Source organism: Cryptomeria japonica, chromosome 6, assembly GCF_030272615.1.
Source record: "Cryptomeria japonica chromosome 6, Sugi_1.0, whole genome shotgun sequence".
NCBI classification, from domain to species: domain Eukaryota; kingdom Viridiplantae; phylum Streptophyta; class Pinopsida; order Cupressales; family Cupressaceae; genus Cryptomeria; species Cryptomeria japonica.
The window spans coordinates 325,122,453-325,137,614 of NC_081410.1; the positions used below are offsets into that span (position 1 = coordinate 325,122,453).

The 15,162-nt window shown below is 35.3% G+C and overlaps 1 protein-coding gene across 1 annotated transcript; it reads left to right on the forward strand.

The window, feature by feature from the left end:
* Nucleotides 1–451: 451 nt before the first annotated feature.
* On the forward strand, nucleotides 452–6,150 carry LOC131043674 (flocculation protein FLO11-like). The gene is made up of 2 exons (XM_057976909.2): nucleotides 452–984; nucleotides 5,964–6,150. Exons 1-2 carry the CDS (start codon nucleotides 452–454, stop codon nucleotides 6,148–6,150), a joined length of 720 nt encoding a protein of 239 aa, XP_057832892.2.
* The last annotated feature ends 9,012 nt before the right edge of the window (nucleotides 6,151–15,162 follow it).

The following is a 15,162-nucleotide window of genomic DNA, read 5'->3' on the forward strand; positions in this document are numbered from 1 at the left end:
TTTTGAAATCAAAAGTAATCAATGGTGGCTTATTAGCCACTATGTCAATAGTTAGAGGTCATCAAAGGGCAATCTTAACTATTCATTTTTTTATCAATGACCAAATTTGAATTTCTAAGCCACCAACTCAATACGCCATGCATGTAGGAATTAATGGTGACTAGCTTGTGTGCCATAAAAGAAAAATTTGAGGGTATTCTCATGCACCCTGCATTAGAAGAGAAACCAGAGAGATTGAAGAGAAAGCTAAGAGCTAACTAGTGTATCCAAAATGACAAAATTACACCTTGAAAAGCCTACAAGTCATTTCTAAGCCATTTATTTATGTTTTGCAAGAAATTTTTAGCTTTTGGGTAGAGTTTTAGAAGGAAAGGTTGTGTTTCTTGCCCTGGTTGTGGGAGGGTTTTATTTGTCTGGATTGTGTCTTATTTCTCTAATTAAAAGAAATACAATGAAATCATCTACTAAGAATACTCCTTCCTCGTCCACTGCAAAAACCTCTGAAATGGGAACAAGCTCCTCCATGCCTGAAATTACGCATGCCATCCTATTAACCATAGTAATTCCCATGCCGAAAATTGCAAATACACCTATTATTGTGTCCACCCCTGCAACCACTCCTCATCCATCCCCAAAGGTTGAACCAAGTTCTCCACCTAAGAAAAATCCTCCTCAGCCTAAAAGGAAGAGGGAATCCAAGAAATTAAATGTCATTTCAACATATGAGGAATTGTCTGATGATCCTAGCCCTCCCCCAAAGACTAGGAAGCTAACTCAAATAGGAAACGGGGTTAGTGCTAAAACATCCTCCAAAAAAGAATCCATAGAACCTTCCCCCACAGAGGATCCACAAGTTAAGGGGACTAACTCACAAGAGGAGTCTTCAGAACCCAAGAAGAAAATGACTCCTACTAAGAGGGCCATTCCTAGGGCTACCAAGAAAACCAAACAGACTTTTGTAGAAGTTATGCAAGAGCATCCTTGGTTCACAACAATATTGCATCAACCAAACACATTTCCTTTCTGTTTGTTTTCAGTTTTAGTTTTCCTTTCTGTGTGTCTCAGTTTTGGCTCACCAGATCCTGTGGAGTTGGATTCTACTTGAAGACTTGATCATCTTTCTTGATTTCATGCCGCATCTCTTTTGGATCACTTTCCGACAAGATATCTCTACTAGTTTCCATGACAGTTTCTTGTTACCAGTTGTTCCTTTGTTACCGGTTGCCTGAGACCTATTCTGGTGATCTACCAGAACCTATTTCAAAGCTTGTAGAGCCTTGGGAATTGATCTTGATGTTTCTTGGTGTGTGCCCGACCTTCTACATTCCATCCTTTGGATTTTTTGGAGGAATCTCTTGGCAGAAGTTGACCTTGTTCATTTTGCACATTAGGTCTTGTTTTTTGGGTTTTGATCCCTTTCAAGCCGACTAGATCCTTTGGATTTCTATATATATTTTTAATCATGCTTTAGAATGAAATCAATCGGAGAATTAAGAAGTATCAGATACATAGATTATGCCTAGAAGATAAATCTTTTGATTGAAGGTCCCAGTGTGAACTATTCTACCAGGCTTGTGTGCCAGTATGTTGTAACCTGGTTGTTACCAGTGGGATGTAATTAACTTTTATGCAATAAAATTATCTATTCTGCATTGCCTCCATCATGTCTGTGTGTTTCCATTGTGTTTACTCTTGCTGACTAGTTTGGACTGATTTCCTTAAGATCCCTCCTCACTAGTGACTGCTTCAAGTGGTATTAGAGTGAAGTTTCATTTGGAAGGTTGTGTGTCTTGAAATTTTGTTGTAGGGTGTTGGATTGTGGTTCCAACCTACAATTGCAGAGGAGTAGCGTGAATCAATGGTGCAAAGAGGAACAACAAATGGTGGAGCACGTGGGAATGTACACCCTATTGTAATGGAGATATTGCAAGGAATAGAAGCCTGATTAGAAGTCATGGAGACAACCCAGAGAAGAGGTTGACATATTGAGGATGTGAGAAAAGATGAAGGAGAAGAAGCCCTGATAGAACAAGTGAACCTACCGGCAGTTGATCTAGAGGAGGAAATTTTTCTAAGGGTTTTGAGTAGGGAGAACACTAAACCTCATTTTACCCCACTAGAATATGATAGGAAGTTAGATTCAAATGAATTCATGGATTGGATCTCAGAGATGGAGAAGTATTTTGATTTTGAAAAAACTACAGAAGAGAGGAATGTGAAATATGCCTATACCTGTTTGAAAGGTCATGCATCTCTTTGGTGGGAGCATTTGCAGGTTGATAGATAGAGAAGAGGTAAAGAAAAGATTAAGACATGGGATAGGATGATTTCTAAGTTAAAATCAAAGTTTGTCTCATTGAATTATCAAGTATATTTATTCCAGAAGTTGTAGAACCTAAGATAGAAGGAGTCTAGTGTGAAGGAGTACACTAGATCATTTTACAAGTTGAACATCAGATCTAGACATGTTGATAATGAAGTTGAGAATATTGCAAAATATTTGAATAGATTGTAGATGTGTATACAAGATGAACACAGTATGATCAAATTGGAGAGTGTTGAAGAGGCTTACCAGTATGCAATAAAGGCTAAATAGAAATTGAACAAAAGACATGAGCAAAGACAAAGAGGTAGAGGTGGAAGGTTTACCAAAGGAAGATTTCAAGGAGGAAGAGGATATACTGAAGGAAGAGGAACCAATATAGATCAGAACAAGGACAAGGAAGTGAGCAAAGAAGGTAATTCATACCGGAAGAATGATAGAAATTTCTATCAAAGGAGAGAACCAGATGGTTACCAGAATGAGAACTTTGGAAGACAAGACAAGAGGACATTTAGAGGAACCTACTTTAAGTGTGGAGGAGAAGGACACCATGCATTTGAATGTAAGAAGACATAGGCTACCAGAAGAGAAACAGTGGTGGAAGAAAACCCCATCGGATTAGACAATAAACTGGAAGATGGAGAAATTTTGATGATGAGGAGAGCTTTGTGTTATACCGAAGGAGATGAAGAACTCTTGCAAAGGAAGAACCTATTCAAGACAATATGTAAGGTATCTGGTAAGTGTTGTAATGTTGTTATTGATAGTAGTAGTTCAGATAATCTTGTTTTAGAAGAGATGGTGAATAAGTTGAAATTGGAGAGATTGAAACACCCTAAGCCTTATCAGATAGCATGGATTCAGGAAGAACATAAGTTGTTAGTAAGTGAACAATGTTTAGTAAAATTGAAAATTAGGAATTATCATGATGAAGTTTTCTGTGATGTTATGGCTATGGATATTTGTCATCTTTTGTTGGGAAGACCTTGGAAGTTTGATGGATAGGCAATGAATGATGGGAGGAAGAATACATAAACTATTGTGGCCAATGGGATGAAGCAAACCTTGTTACCTTTGGAGGAACCTTTGAAGAGTGAAGTCTGTACAAATGCTAGAATTTGTTTAGTAGATGGAATGAAATTCATGGATGGAATGAGACATGAGAATGTGCATTTTGTCTTAATTCCTAAGAAAATAGAGAGACCAGAACCAGAAGGAGAACACCCGGTAGAGATAAGAACTTTGCTGACAGAATACGAGGATACCATTTCAGATAATGTACGTGATGGATTGCCACCTGTTAGAAGTATTAGTCATTGCATAGACTTGGTTCCCGGAGCTAGTTTGGCTAACAAAGTTGCACACCAGTTGACACCGACAGAGAATGAAGAAGTGAATGTACAAGTGCAGGAGCTATTGAAGAAAGGTTTGATCAGGGAAAGTCTGAGCCCTTGTGCAGTACCATCAGTATTAGAACCTAAGAAGAATGGAGAATGGAGGATGTGTACTGATTCAAGAGCAATAAACAAGATTACAGTGAAATACTATTTTCCTTTTCCTAGGATGGATGACATAATGGACTGTTTGAGTGGAGAAAAATACTTTAAAAAGATAGATTTGAAGAGTGGATATCATCAGATCAGGATCAAAGAAGGTGATGAGTGGAAGACAACATTTAAGACAAATGAAGGACTATATGAATGGTTGGTGATACCTTTTGGATTGACTAATGCACTAAGTACTTTCATGAGGTTGATGAATGAGGTACTAAAGAAATTTTTGGGTAAGTTTGTTATTGTGTATTTGGATGATATTTTGATTTTCAGTAAGAAAAAGAGGAAAATTTGTTGTAGTTAAGACAAGTTTTGCAGAGGTTGAGAGAAGAAAAGTTGCTAATTAATATTAAGAAGTATACTTTCATGAAGGATGAGTTATTATATTTGGGCTTTGTGATATCTGAGGATGGTTTGAAGATGGACCCTGAGAAAGTGAAAGCCATTGCTGAGTGGCCTACACCAGAAAGCATTGGAGAGGTATAATTTCATGGATTGGCTAGTTTTTACCAAAAATTTATTAGAAATTTCAGTTCAGTTTGTAACCCTATGACTGAGACCATGAGGGTAGATCAGAAGGAAATCAAGTGGACCACCTGAGTGTAGTGCCCCTACCCTAGTCAACTTTGCAAAACCAGTTTGACCTTGGCTGATTTCCTATGTGGCATTCTTGAATGGTTGATTTACTGTGATGTAATGTTGTAGATTAGATAATATGAATATTGTGCATACCTGTTATTGTGCTTTCACATTGATTCTTGTGTAAGTTTAATTATTTCCCTAATTCTTGTTATAAATCTTGAGCTAACACCTTCATTGAATATGTGTGTGTGTGTGTGTGTGTGTATGCTTGCGTCACTCATGGTTGCAGGAGATTGCAGGTACTGTACTGCCTAGGTGTGAGGGTCATCTCCATCAGGATTCGCAGGGTTGAGTATACCTCTTTCATCCTTAGAATTTGGATTAGGTGGTCGTAAAACCCTTGTCTTTCCTTAGTCATGCTCAAGTGAGTGTCACGTGTGGTCCATCGATTTCCCTTTTTGTTTGGGTTTGCGTGTCGTGTGATTGGTTGGCTTTCTTGGTTTGCATGCCTTGCATGTGGTAAAATTGAGTATTTTGTCTTGAGTATTTAATTTGATTTAATGTGTTCATTTACACATTAGTAACTGAGAAATTAAAATAAATAGGTTTCTTTTATGTGATTAATCATTAATTAAAAAGATCGCTTTATTTATGTTTGTAGCGAGTTTAATTTAAATGGTTAATTTTAAATAATGAATTTAATTAGTTTATGCGTTTTAAAAAGGAAAGATTTAAAGTTATTTGAAATAGAAATAATTTAATCTCCTTTGCATTTTGGAAAAAGAAAGGTTAATTTTTATTATTTAAGAAAATCAATTTTTATTAGAAAAGCAAGTTAGAATTATTTGAATAGTTGAAAAGAATGATTATTTTCATTTTTTTTTGTTAAGTGTTTAAATTCAAAATTAGAAAATTAGGTCAAAAAATTTCATTCTTTTAACCTAGGTTGGAAAAACATTTTGGGGGTGGTTGATTTTTTTTGGATGGGAAAAAAATTGGGGATTTTGGAAGAAAGGAGGGATTTCTATAGTTGTAGGTTGGGTTCGTCTTCAAAATCTTGCCAGGAATGCGAAATGAGGTAAGATTCGAATGCATCTCTTGATTTCTTGTGATATTGGGTTTGTCTCTTCAAAAAAAAAGGGAATGGGTTTTCTTGAAGATTTCTTGCTTTAAACCTTCATGAATGAAAATCATGGTCTTGCTGGGAAAATTTTCTCATGTTGTTTTTTTTTTTGAACAATCTAGAAAATATATGGGGTTATGAATAAAAGGAATTGGGGGTTTTAGTTTATTATTGTTCTAGTTTAATTTTATTTCATTTGAGGGTTTTGTTGAGATTACAAAAAAAAAATATACATGTCTGAAGATTGAAAATGAAATTTACCTCTCAAAAAATTTTTAGTTTGAGACTGCAAATTTGAGGGTATAGGTTTTAATTAAAATCAGATTTTAAAATGAAAAAAAAAATGAAATCTAAACTTTGTTTTGGGGCTAGGGTTTGGCAGGTGGAGGAGCCGAGGTTCGACTCATGCCACCACCTCCCCCCCTTCCCCTCCTCCACATGGAATTCCCGCAGTGAGCGGTGCCCGCGGTGGCCGTTGCGAGCGGCGCTCGCGGTGGCCATTGCGAGCGGCACCCATGGTGGTCGCTATGAGCGGCACCTGCGGTGGCTGCTGGGAGCGGTGGCCATAGGAGGGGAGCTACGGGGGAGGTTTCCATCTCTCCCGTGATTGGAGGTGGGCCCCGCAGAGGTCTCCCCAACACTTTTATTTTTTATTTAAAAAAAAAAATTAGTTAAAGTTTTTTTTTAAATAAAACAAAACTTGTTTATTTTGCAAAGTATGATTTAAATAGTTTTTATTTATTTATTTATTAATAATTGTTATTAATATATATTTTAATAATAAGGTTTAATAAATATATATTAAATAATAATTAATTCAAAATCTACGATTCATTTAACAATTATTAACATATATATTTTATTAATGAAATTAATACATATATATATATATATTAAATAATACTTAATTTGAAATCGTGTGTTATTAAATTTATAATTGTTATATTTTATTTCCTGGAGTTAATATTTTAATTGGAAAATTGCTTGGGATAAAATATATCTTATTAATTTCTACATAATATGTTATTCAAGGATATATTATTATTGGATTTGAATATTCTAGGAGACCTAGGAATTTTAGAAAAGAAATACTTATCAGTGGATGTCTTGTAGACTTAAATGATATGCTATTAGATTTATTGAAAATTTAATGATGTGTCGTTTTGAGAATTGGTAAGATATTGATGTTATCATTAGTGAAATAAATGGTTTAGATATACTTTCGCTCTATAATGAGAATTAGACAAATGGTAATATTGCAATTGTGGCATTATATTCACCTTGTAATGGTGATTTTCTGTTAAGGTATTTGGAAAACTTAGATCATTTAGAAAACTTGATCAACTTTTACTGTTTAAACCAGTAGGAAAGAAGATTGTTCGTTTTCGATTATTGCCTATGCAAGTTAAATTATGTTTTTGCTTTTGTTTAAAGTCATGGAAAGACCTGGATATGCGGTTTGGACCCAGTCATATGGTTGGTTTGTGGTTGGCCATAGTTGGTCAAGTCCCCTAGTTAGAGTACCATCGGACAAGAGACCTTTGTAGTTGCTTTTAATATGTTCAGTTGGATCCATTTATATGTAGGGATCATTTATGTTTTTATTGACCGAAGTGGCCGTATTGTGTATTGGTTATGTTAACATGAACCTTATGTACCTTTAACTTATTTAATTATTAGAGGGGTCTTGCAGTTGAGCAGACGCATAGATGTAGCCATCTAGGGGTGAACTCCGAGATCATTTGGGTGTTATGTGATGCTTTTGTTCTTATGTTTCATGGTTAGTGTTAGCATGTATGGATGGCATTTTGATAGAATGTATAACTAGGTTAGATGAGAATTATTGTAATGCATGTATGCAGTTGTCTTTTAAATGCAATAAATAGATCATGAAGGAATGTACTCTGTTAATGTTAATTAAAATAAGTATGCATGAAATGACCTCATAGTTATGATGATATTATAGATCATTTTGGAACAAGATGCATGGTATGAGTTTAATGCAAAATTGAACGTAATGGAGGGATAACGAATATAATGGATGAACTCATTGGTTATTTACATCTTTACTTTAATAAATGAATTTCATCTTCTTAGCAATATTTTAACTATAATGGATGAACTCATTTGACCTTAATAAATGAACTTCATCTTCTTAGCAATATTTTTACTATAATGGATGAACTCATGGTTATTTACATTTTAATCGTAATAAATGAACCTCATCTTATTAGCTATAATTCAACTGTAATGGATGAACTCATTTGGTTATTTACAATTTAACCTTAATAAATGAACTTCATCTTCTTAGCAATACTTTAAATATAATGGGTGAACTCATTGGTTATTTACATTTCAATCTAAATAAATGAACTTCACCTTATTAACTATATTTTAACTATAATGGATGAACCCATTTGGCTATGTACATTTTAACCTTTATAAATGAACTTCGTTATATTAGCTATATTGTATCTAAAATGGATGGACTCGTCAAGTTAACCATATTTTAACCTTAATGGAAGAACTTACATGTTATCTATGTTTTAACTTCTATGGGTAAATTTCCTCATGTTAGCCTCATCTCCAACCTCAATGGATGAATGCGTCCTATTATATATTATTTTAATTTACTGAACAAATCATATCCGTGTTTATAGTAATATCATGTAATTAAGATAACTTGCTTAATTGGATCAAATGTCATGAGTTGAGTTAATTGTTAAGTTACGTAATCACGTTGGGAAACTCCTTAGGATTGTATAGTCTTCCGCTATGTTATTGAAGCTTTAGATAACTCAATGTATCATCATGTTGTGTCTTATTATAAATATATATATATATATATATTTGTACTCCATTTGTGCACTTTAGCTCTATCCCTTCGAGGTTTCCTGGTGGGGCATTACACGGAGCAAACAAATTTTTTAAATTGTTGAAGCAGAAAGTGACTAAGAAGCCAGTATTGGCTTTACTGGATTTCAATAAGGTATTTCAAGTGGATTGTGATGTAAGTGGAACAACAATAGGAGAATTTTTTAGTCAAGAAGGGAGAGCAATATCATATTTTAGTGAGAAATTGAATGATGCTCGAAAGAGATATTCAACGTATGATTAGGAATTTTATGCCATAGTTCAAGCCTTGAAGAAATGGAGACATTACTTGTTGCCTAAGGAGTTTGTGTTGTATACAGACCATCAAGCTTTGTAGTATTTGAACAGTTAGAGTAAGTTGAATCAGAGATATATGAGAAGGGTAGAATTCTCGCAGAGTTACACCTTTGTGTTGAAGCATAGAAGTGGAAAATCTAACAAAGTTGCTTATGCATTGAGTAGGAGAAGGAATTTGATGACAGAGATGAGAGTGACAGTATTGGGTTTTGAAGATTTCAAGACCTTGTATGATGAAGACCCAGATTTTGTAGAATCTTGGAAAGCATGTAGAGAACCGGTTATGGTTGATAGAAGAAAATAGTTGGATTGTTTCATTTAGGATGGAATGTTATTCAAGGGAGTTCAATTATGCATACCTAAGAGTTCCATGAGAGATAACTTGATAAAAGAAAAGCATAGTGGAGGTTTAGCTGGACATTTTAGCATTTATAAAACAATTGCATTGGTGAGTGAGCAGTACTTTTAGCCCTAGATTCATAAGGATGTTAAGAGATATGTGCAGAGTTGTAGAGTTTGTCAAGTTGCAAAAGTTAGTAGTCAAAATGTGGGATTGTATAAATCTTTGATAGTATCGGTAAGACCTTGGGAGGATATAAGCATGGATTTTGTACTTGGATTGCCTACGACACCAAGATGGAAAGATTCTATATTTGTGGTAGTGGATAGATTTTCAAAGATGGCTCATTTCATACCTTGTAAGAAGACATTAGATGCATTGCATGTAGCAAACCTATTTTTCAAGGAAGTGGTGAGATTGCATGGATTACCTAAGAGCATAGTTTCAAATAGATATACTAAGTTTGTTGGCTATTTTTGGAGAACACTTTCGAAGAAGATGAAGACATATTTGAAGTTTAGTTCAACCTTTCATCCACAAACTGATGGACAAATAGAAGTAGTTAACCAAAGTTTGGGAAAATTGTTGAGATGTTTAGTGGGAGATAAAACCGGAAGTTGGGATTTGATCCTTGCACAAGTAGAGTTTGCCTATAACAATCAATGAATAGAAGTACCAGAAAAACACCTTTTTAGATTGTTACCAAAGTGCATCCTAGAGGAATAACAAAATTGAGAGACATTAGTAGTGAAGACCAGAAGATTTTAGAAGAAGAAGATTTTGCAGATCACATGGCAGCATTGCATATTTAGGTTAAACAACATTTGGAAGACATGAACAAAAAATATAAGGAGAAGGCAGCTGAGAAGAGGAGACATAAGGAATTTGAAGTTGGCAATGAAGTGATGGTATACTTGAGAAAAGAGAGATTCTTGGTTGGAACTTATAATAAGTTGTAGATGAAGAAGTTTGGACCCTGTAAGATTTTGAGAAAGTTCAGTTCTGGAAATGCATATGAAGAGGAGCTAATAGATAGTCTAAGTATTTCACCTATATTTAACATTGTTGATCTTCATGAGTACCATGAACTAGAATTTAGTGAGGACAATATTGCAGACCTTTAGAGACAATTGCCCTGGAAGGAACCAGATCGGGTTGAAGAGATTTTGGATAGTAGGATTGGGCATAGTACCCGGAACAGTCAATACAAAGAATATCTTATGAAGTGGAAGAGAAGACCAGTTGAAGATTCATCTTGGATTTCTCAAGTAGAGGTAGACCACCTTGGTTTCCCTCTGACCTGAGAAAAGTGAGAGGCTCATGTTTTCTTTAACCCCATATGATTGATGCAGGAGCATCCCCGGTTCACAACAATCTTGCATCATCCAAAAACATTTCCTTTCTATTTGTTTGCAATTTTAGTTTTCCTTTCTGTGTGTCTTAGTTTTGTCTCACTAGATCCTATGGAGTTGGATTCTACTTGAAGACTTGATCATCTTTCTTTCTTTCATGTTGCATCTCTTTTGGATCACTTTGCGAGAAGATATCACTATCGGTTTCCATGACAGTTTCTTGTTATCGATTGTTCCTTTGTTACCAGTTCCTTGAGACCTATTATGGTGATCTACCAGAACCTATTTTGAAGCTTGCTGAGCCTTGGGAATTGATCTTGATGTTTCTTGGCATGTGGCCAACCTTCTATGTTTCATCCTTTGGATTTTCCAAAGGAATCTCTTGGTGGAGGCTGACCTTGTTCATTTTGCACATTAGGTCTTGTTCTTTAGGTTTTGATCCCTTTTGGGTCGAATGGATCCTTTGGATCGATATATATATTTATAATCATGCTTTAGAATGCAATCAATCAGAGAGTTAAGAAGTATTAGATAGATAGATTGTGCCTAGAAGATAGATCTTTTGATTCAAGGTCCCGATGTGACCTATTCAATTAGGCTTGTGTGTTGGTATGTTGTAACCCGGTTGTTACCAGTTGGATGTAATTAACTTTCATGCAATAAAATTATATTTTCTGCATTTCCTCCATCATATCTATGTGTTTCCATTGTGTTTACTCTTTCTGATCAGTTTGGACTGATCTCCCTAAGGTCCCTCCTCACCAGTGACTGGTTGAGGAAAAGGAGCAAGATCCTACCCAATCTGAGCATCCCGCAGAGGCCTCAACTCCAGTTTCCCCATCAAAAACAATAGAGGAAGTTTCCAAATAAATAGAGGAGCAACTAGGAGAGATGGATTAGAAGAAAAAGAGGGAAGTGAGGGGCCTCCATAAGGATCTCCTTGAACTATTCTAAGGCTCGACTATGTAGGAGAATCTCAAGACTACATTCGATGACCATGAGTCAGGGTGAAGAGATGGGTATACTGACGACCTTGGATGGGACATATTTAATTATTTCTATGAAAATAGAGACAAACCAGTCAAAGTGTCAAACCAATGGAGCCTCAATTTGAGAAAATTGGTGGTCCCAAATGTATTTGTAGATCCAATATTGATTAGAGAGCTTGGTAAGAGGTATCACCATTAGAGAATGACTATCAAAAAAGCTAGTGGTCATGTTTTGGTGGATATAACTAAAGAGGCCATAGATGGATATTTTAATTTGAAAAGGAATTCCCTCAAAGGGATTAATAAAGATAGGCTGACAAGAGAATATTATGCCAAAAAAGACTTTTATAGGAAGAAGGTGATACCTCTTTTCTTGAAGAGATTGTATCAAGGGGGAAAGGGTTACCTCTTAGAATTAGAGAAGAAGCCTCTTAGTTTAACCCTCTTTGAGGATTATTTTTCAAAGAAATATTATGCTTTGTGTCAAGTTTTGGGCAAATATTGTGGATTAACAATGATGCCTGTGGATTTCACGATGATGGCCATGAAGATCTAACATTCATATTCTAATGAGTTATATTATTTTTCCACAATCATTTAAGAAAAACTACATGAGGGGTTAATTAAAGAAAAGAACCCCAAAGAGGGATTAAATTTCAAACATTATTCTTTGTTGTGTCATCTAATTATTTTTCAAAATAAAACCAGATGGGAGGAATCCTTTAAGGTAAATATTTTTTATCCAAGGACTAATGTAGGGTGGTCAATATGGCTGATGCAAAGTGTTGGCATTATGTGAACTGGTATGAGGACATGATGACATTGTATGTTGTCATTGATGTCAATATGTTGAAGAAGAGAGGACCGGTATGTTACCAAGAACAGGTATATGTGAGAATCGGTATAACATTGTGAACCGGTATATGTGCCAAAGTGAAGCAGTGTGTTTGTTCAAGGTGAACCAGAATGTCGTTATGGGAACTGATACATGGAAGCTTTGTATGACTACCAGTTGGTAGTCTCAACTTCAGGGTTTCCAGTTGAAGTACTTCAAGCTTGTGTGACTCAACTGGTGACTTTGTGTGATGAGTTAGCATTGTAATGAAGAATAGATAGTGTTGCCACGTCAGCCTTGTGAGTGTGAAGGATCTTGCATGAAGGAGATTATTCCTATCTACCTCGGGAATGTGCGAAGTCTGTAAACGGTGATAACACGTGATGGGTTATCAACCACCATGAAATCAATGGAAAACAAACAATGGAGAACGTCTTGAGATTGGTTCAAGACTGTTGCATTTAATGCAATGTGCTCAACGGTTCAACCCCTCTTTTGATTGTAAAGTCTCCCCTAAGTGAAAACCATCAACCCTAGTGACTCTCCCTTCTCTCTCTTTGGAGTTGGGGAGGGGAGAACGACTAGGGTTTGATTTTTCCGCTTTACATTTTGGTGAACCTGACGTGAAACATCCTCATTCTGATTATTCATGGTTAGATCTGAAAATTTTGCTTTCCTAATTATATTTCCATGTTTGATCTTTTGCAAATTTTAGAGGTTGATTGCATAAAAACCCTAAAATTTTCTTTTTAGTAATTAAACTTGTGAAATGTTTAATTGTTAATGCTTGTTTCAGATCTACCCTTCTATTGCAAATTGTCAATTCATATTTGTGCTTTAATTCTGAAAATTAAGTGGTTAAATGTCAAAACCCTAATTTTTAAGACCTCCTTGATTCAACCTTTGACTAATAATTTCACTGATCAAAACACTTCCAAATCGGCTGTAACTTTGGATTCCGCAACAAAATCACAATATCTCTCATCCCTGAAAATTTGGAAAAAAGTTGCGAGGACCGTGTGCACCCCGAGTGCCATCGTCCTCGACATTTTTTCCAAAATTTTGGGAGCTAGATCTTACTGTATTTTTCTACTAAAATCCAGAATTTTGGCTGATTTTATCAATTTTAACACCTTCAAAATTAAAGTCAAAGTTGGTCTAGCGATTGCTTGGATTGAGGCTTCTAATCATTCAAAAATCATTGAAATTGAAATTCATATCAAAATTGTGTTTCTTACAATCCTAAATCTGAATAGTGTGTTGGCATTTATTCAAAATTTTTGTACTTTATTCAAATTTTTGCAGTTTGTGACTTTTGAAATTAAGTGTTTAATTGCAACAACCTTGATTTCCACTTTCAAAATTGAATTTTGCATGAAATCAAGTCAACTTTTAAATTTCAAAACTTGCATTGCTTATAGTATTCCCTCTAAAATCATAAAATTCAAAATTTCAGTTTCCCCCTCTTTTTCAAAATTCAAATTTTACATTTTTCAACAATCTTGGTAGGGTTCAATTTTGAGATTGCAACTTTAATTTGGCCTATCTACAGATCGTAAAATCACTCAATTTTTTCAGATTAGCTTTAAAATCATCATAACTTTCATCCCTGAAAATTTCGAAAAAAGTTGCCAGGACCGTGTGCACTCCGTTTGCCACGGTCCTAGACATTTTCTCTAAAATTTCAGGAGATTGTCCTGATTGCATTTTACAGCTTAAATCTAGGAGATTGGCTGATTTTATTGAAATTTGCTACCTCTAAAATTCAAAATCTTCTCTCTCTCTTTAGTGCATGAGTTTTACAACAATAAGCCCTACTTACACTATTCCCGTTAGATGAAGCCTTAGAATTAGGTCTTTCCAAGGTGTAATTATCGAGGAGATGGAACCTAATTTGAATGGCCTTTTTAACGAGGACATGGGTAATTCCTCTAATCCTCTTAATGATGAAGAAGCTCTCCATGAGGTTTCTATAGAACAACTTTCGAAATTGGATAACCAATTTGATGATTTTCAACAATGGATGTCTCAAGAATACCCTGATAGTGAAGCTCTTTCATTAATTGATGGTCTAAAACGTATGGTTCAAAGTGATAAGAATGGAATCGATATTTTGCGTGGTATTGCACACATTGTGGATTTGAATGTGATGCCTATGAAAAGTTGTTCCGAAACCTTAGGTTATACACAACCTCCTACTCAAGTTAATCATTCTATTCCTTTGACAACTCCTATTGCTAGTATACCTACTTTTACATCAAACATAATGACTACTTCAATACAAGACATTCCTCCTATGATCACTAGTCATGGGGGCAATCCTTCTTCTTCAATCAACCCTCTTCCTTCATTCAATCCAACTTCTTCATTCATTCCTTCAATGAGTGTTCCTCTTATATCTCCACAAATGAACATGACGCAAGGGGGCAATTCGTTTAATTGTTCCATTCCTCCTTGTAGTGTTCCTCCTTTCCAATCATCTCCTATGACTAACTATCATAGTGTCCCAACACCTTACTCTCTACCTTCTTTCAATAACATAACACCTCCATCACAATCTAACACGTCTAATATGAACTCTTCGACTGAATCGACCATTAACAATCTTGCACAAACTGTCTCTTCTTTACAGCAACAAATTGCCTCTATGAATCAATCTAAGTTTAGTGTGCCCACATTTGATGTTGCGAGCCCACTTTCTCTTGACATTGTTCGAGCTATTCCCCCTAAACATGTTGAAATTCCGCATTTGGAGCTTTATAATGGTAAGGGTGACCCTCTAACACATGTTAAGACCTTTCAAACAATATGTACCGATTTTGCTTATGACCAAAGGTTGCTTGCAAAACTGTTTACTAGAACATTAAGAGATAAAGCCCTACAATGGTATTTCT

What these genes read in the sequence shown, in the direction of transcription:
- LOC131043674 (XM_057976909.2), top strand. Translation starts at nt 452, where the DNA reads ATGAAATCATCTACTAAGAATACTCCTTCCTCGTCCACTGCAAAAACC. An exon ending in GTTATGCAAGAGCATCCTTG is followed by an intron (nt 985 to 5,963) that starts GTTCACAACAAT and finishes AGGGTTTGGCAG; the next exon opens with GTGGAGGAGCCGAGGTTCGA.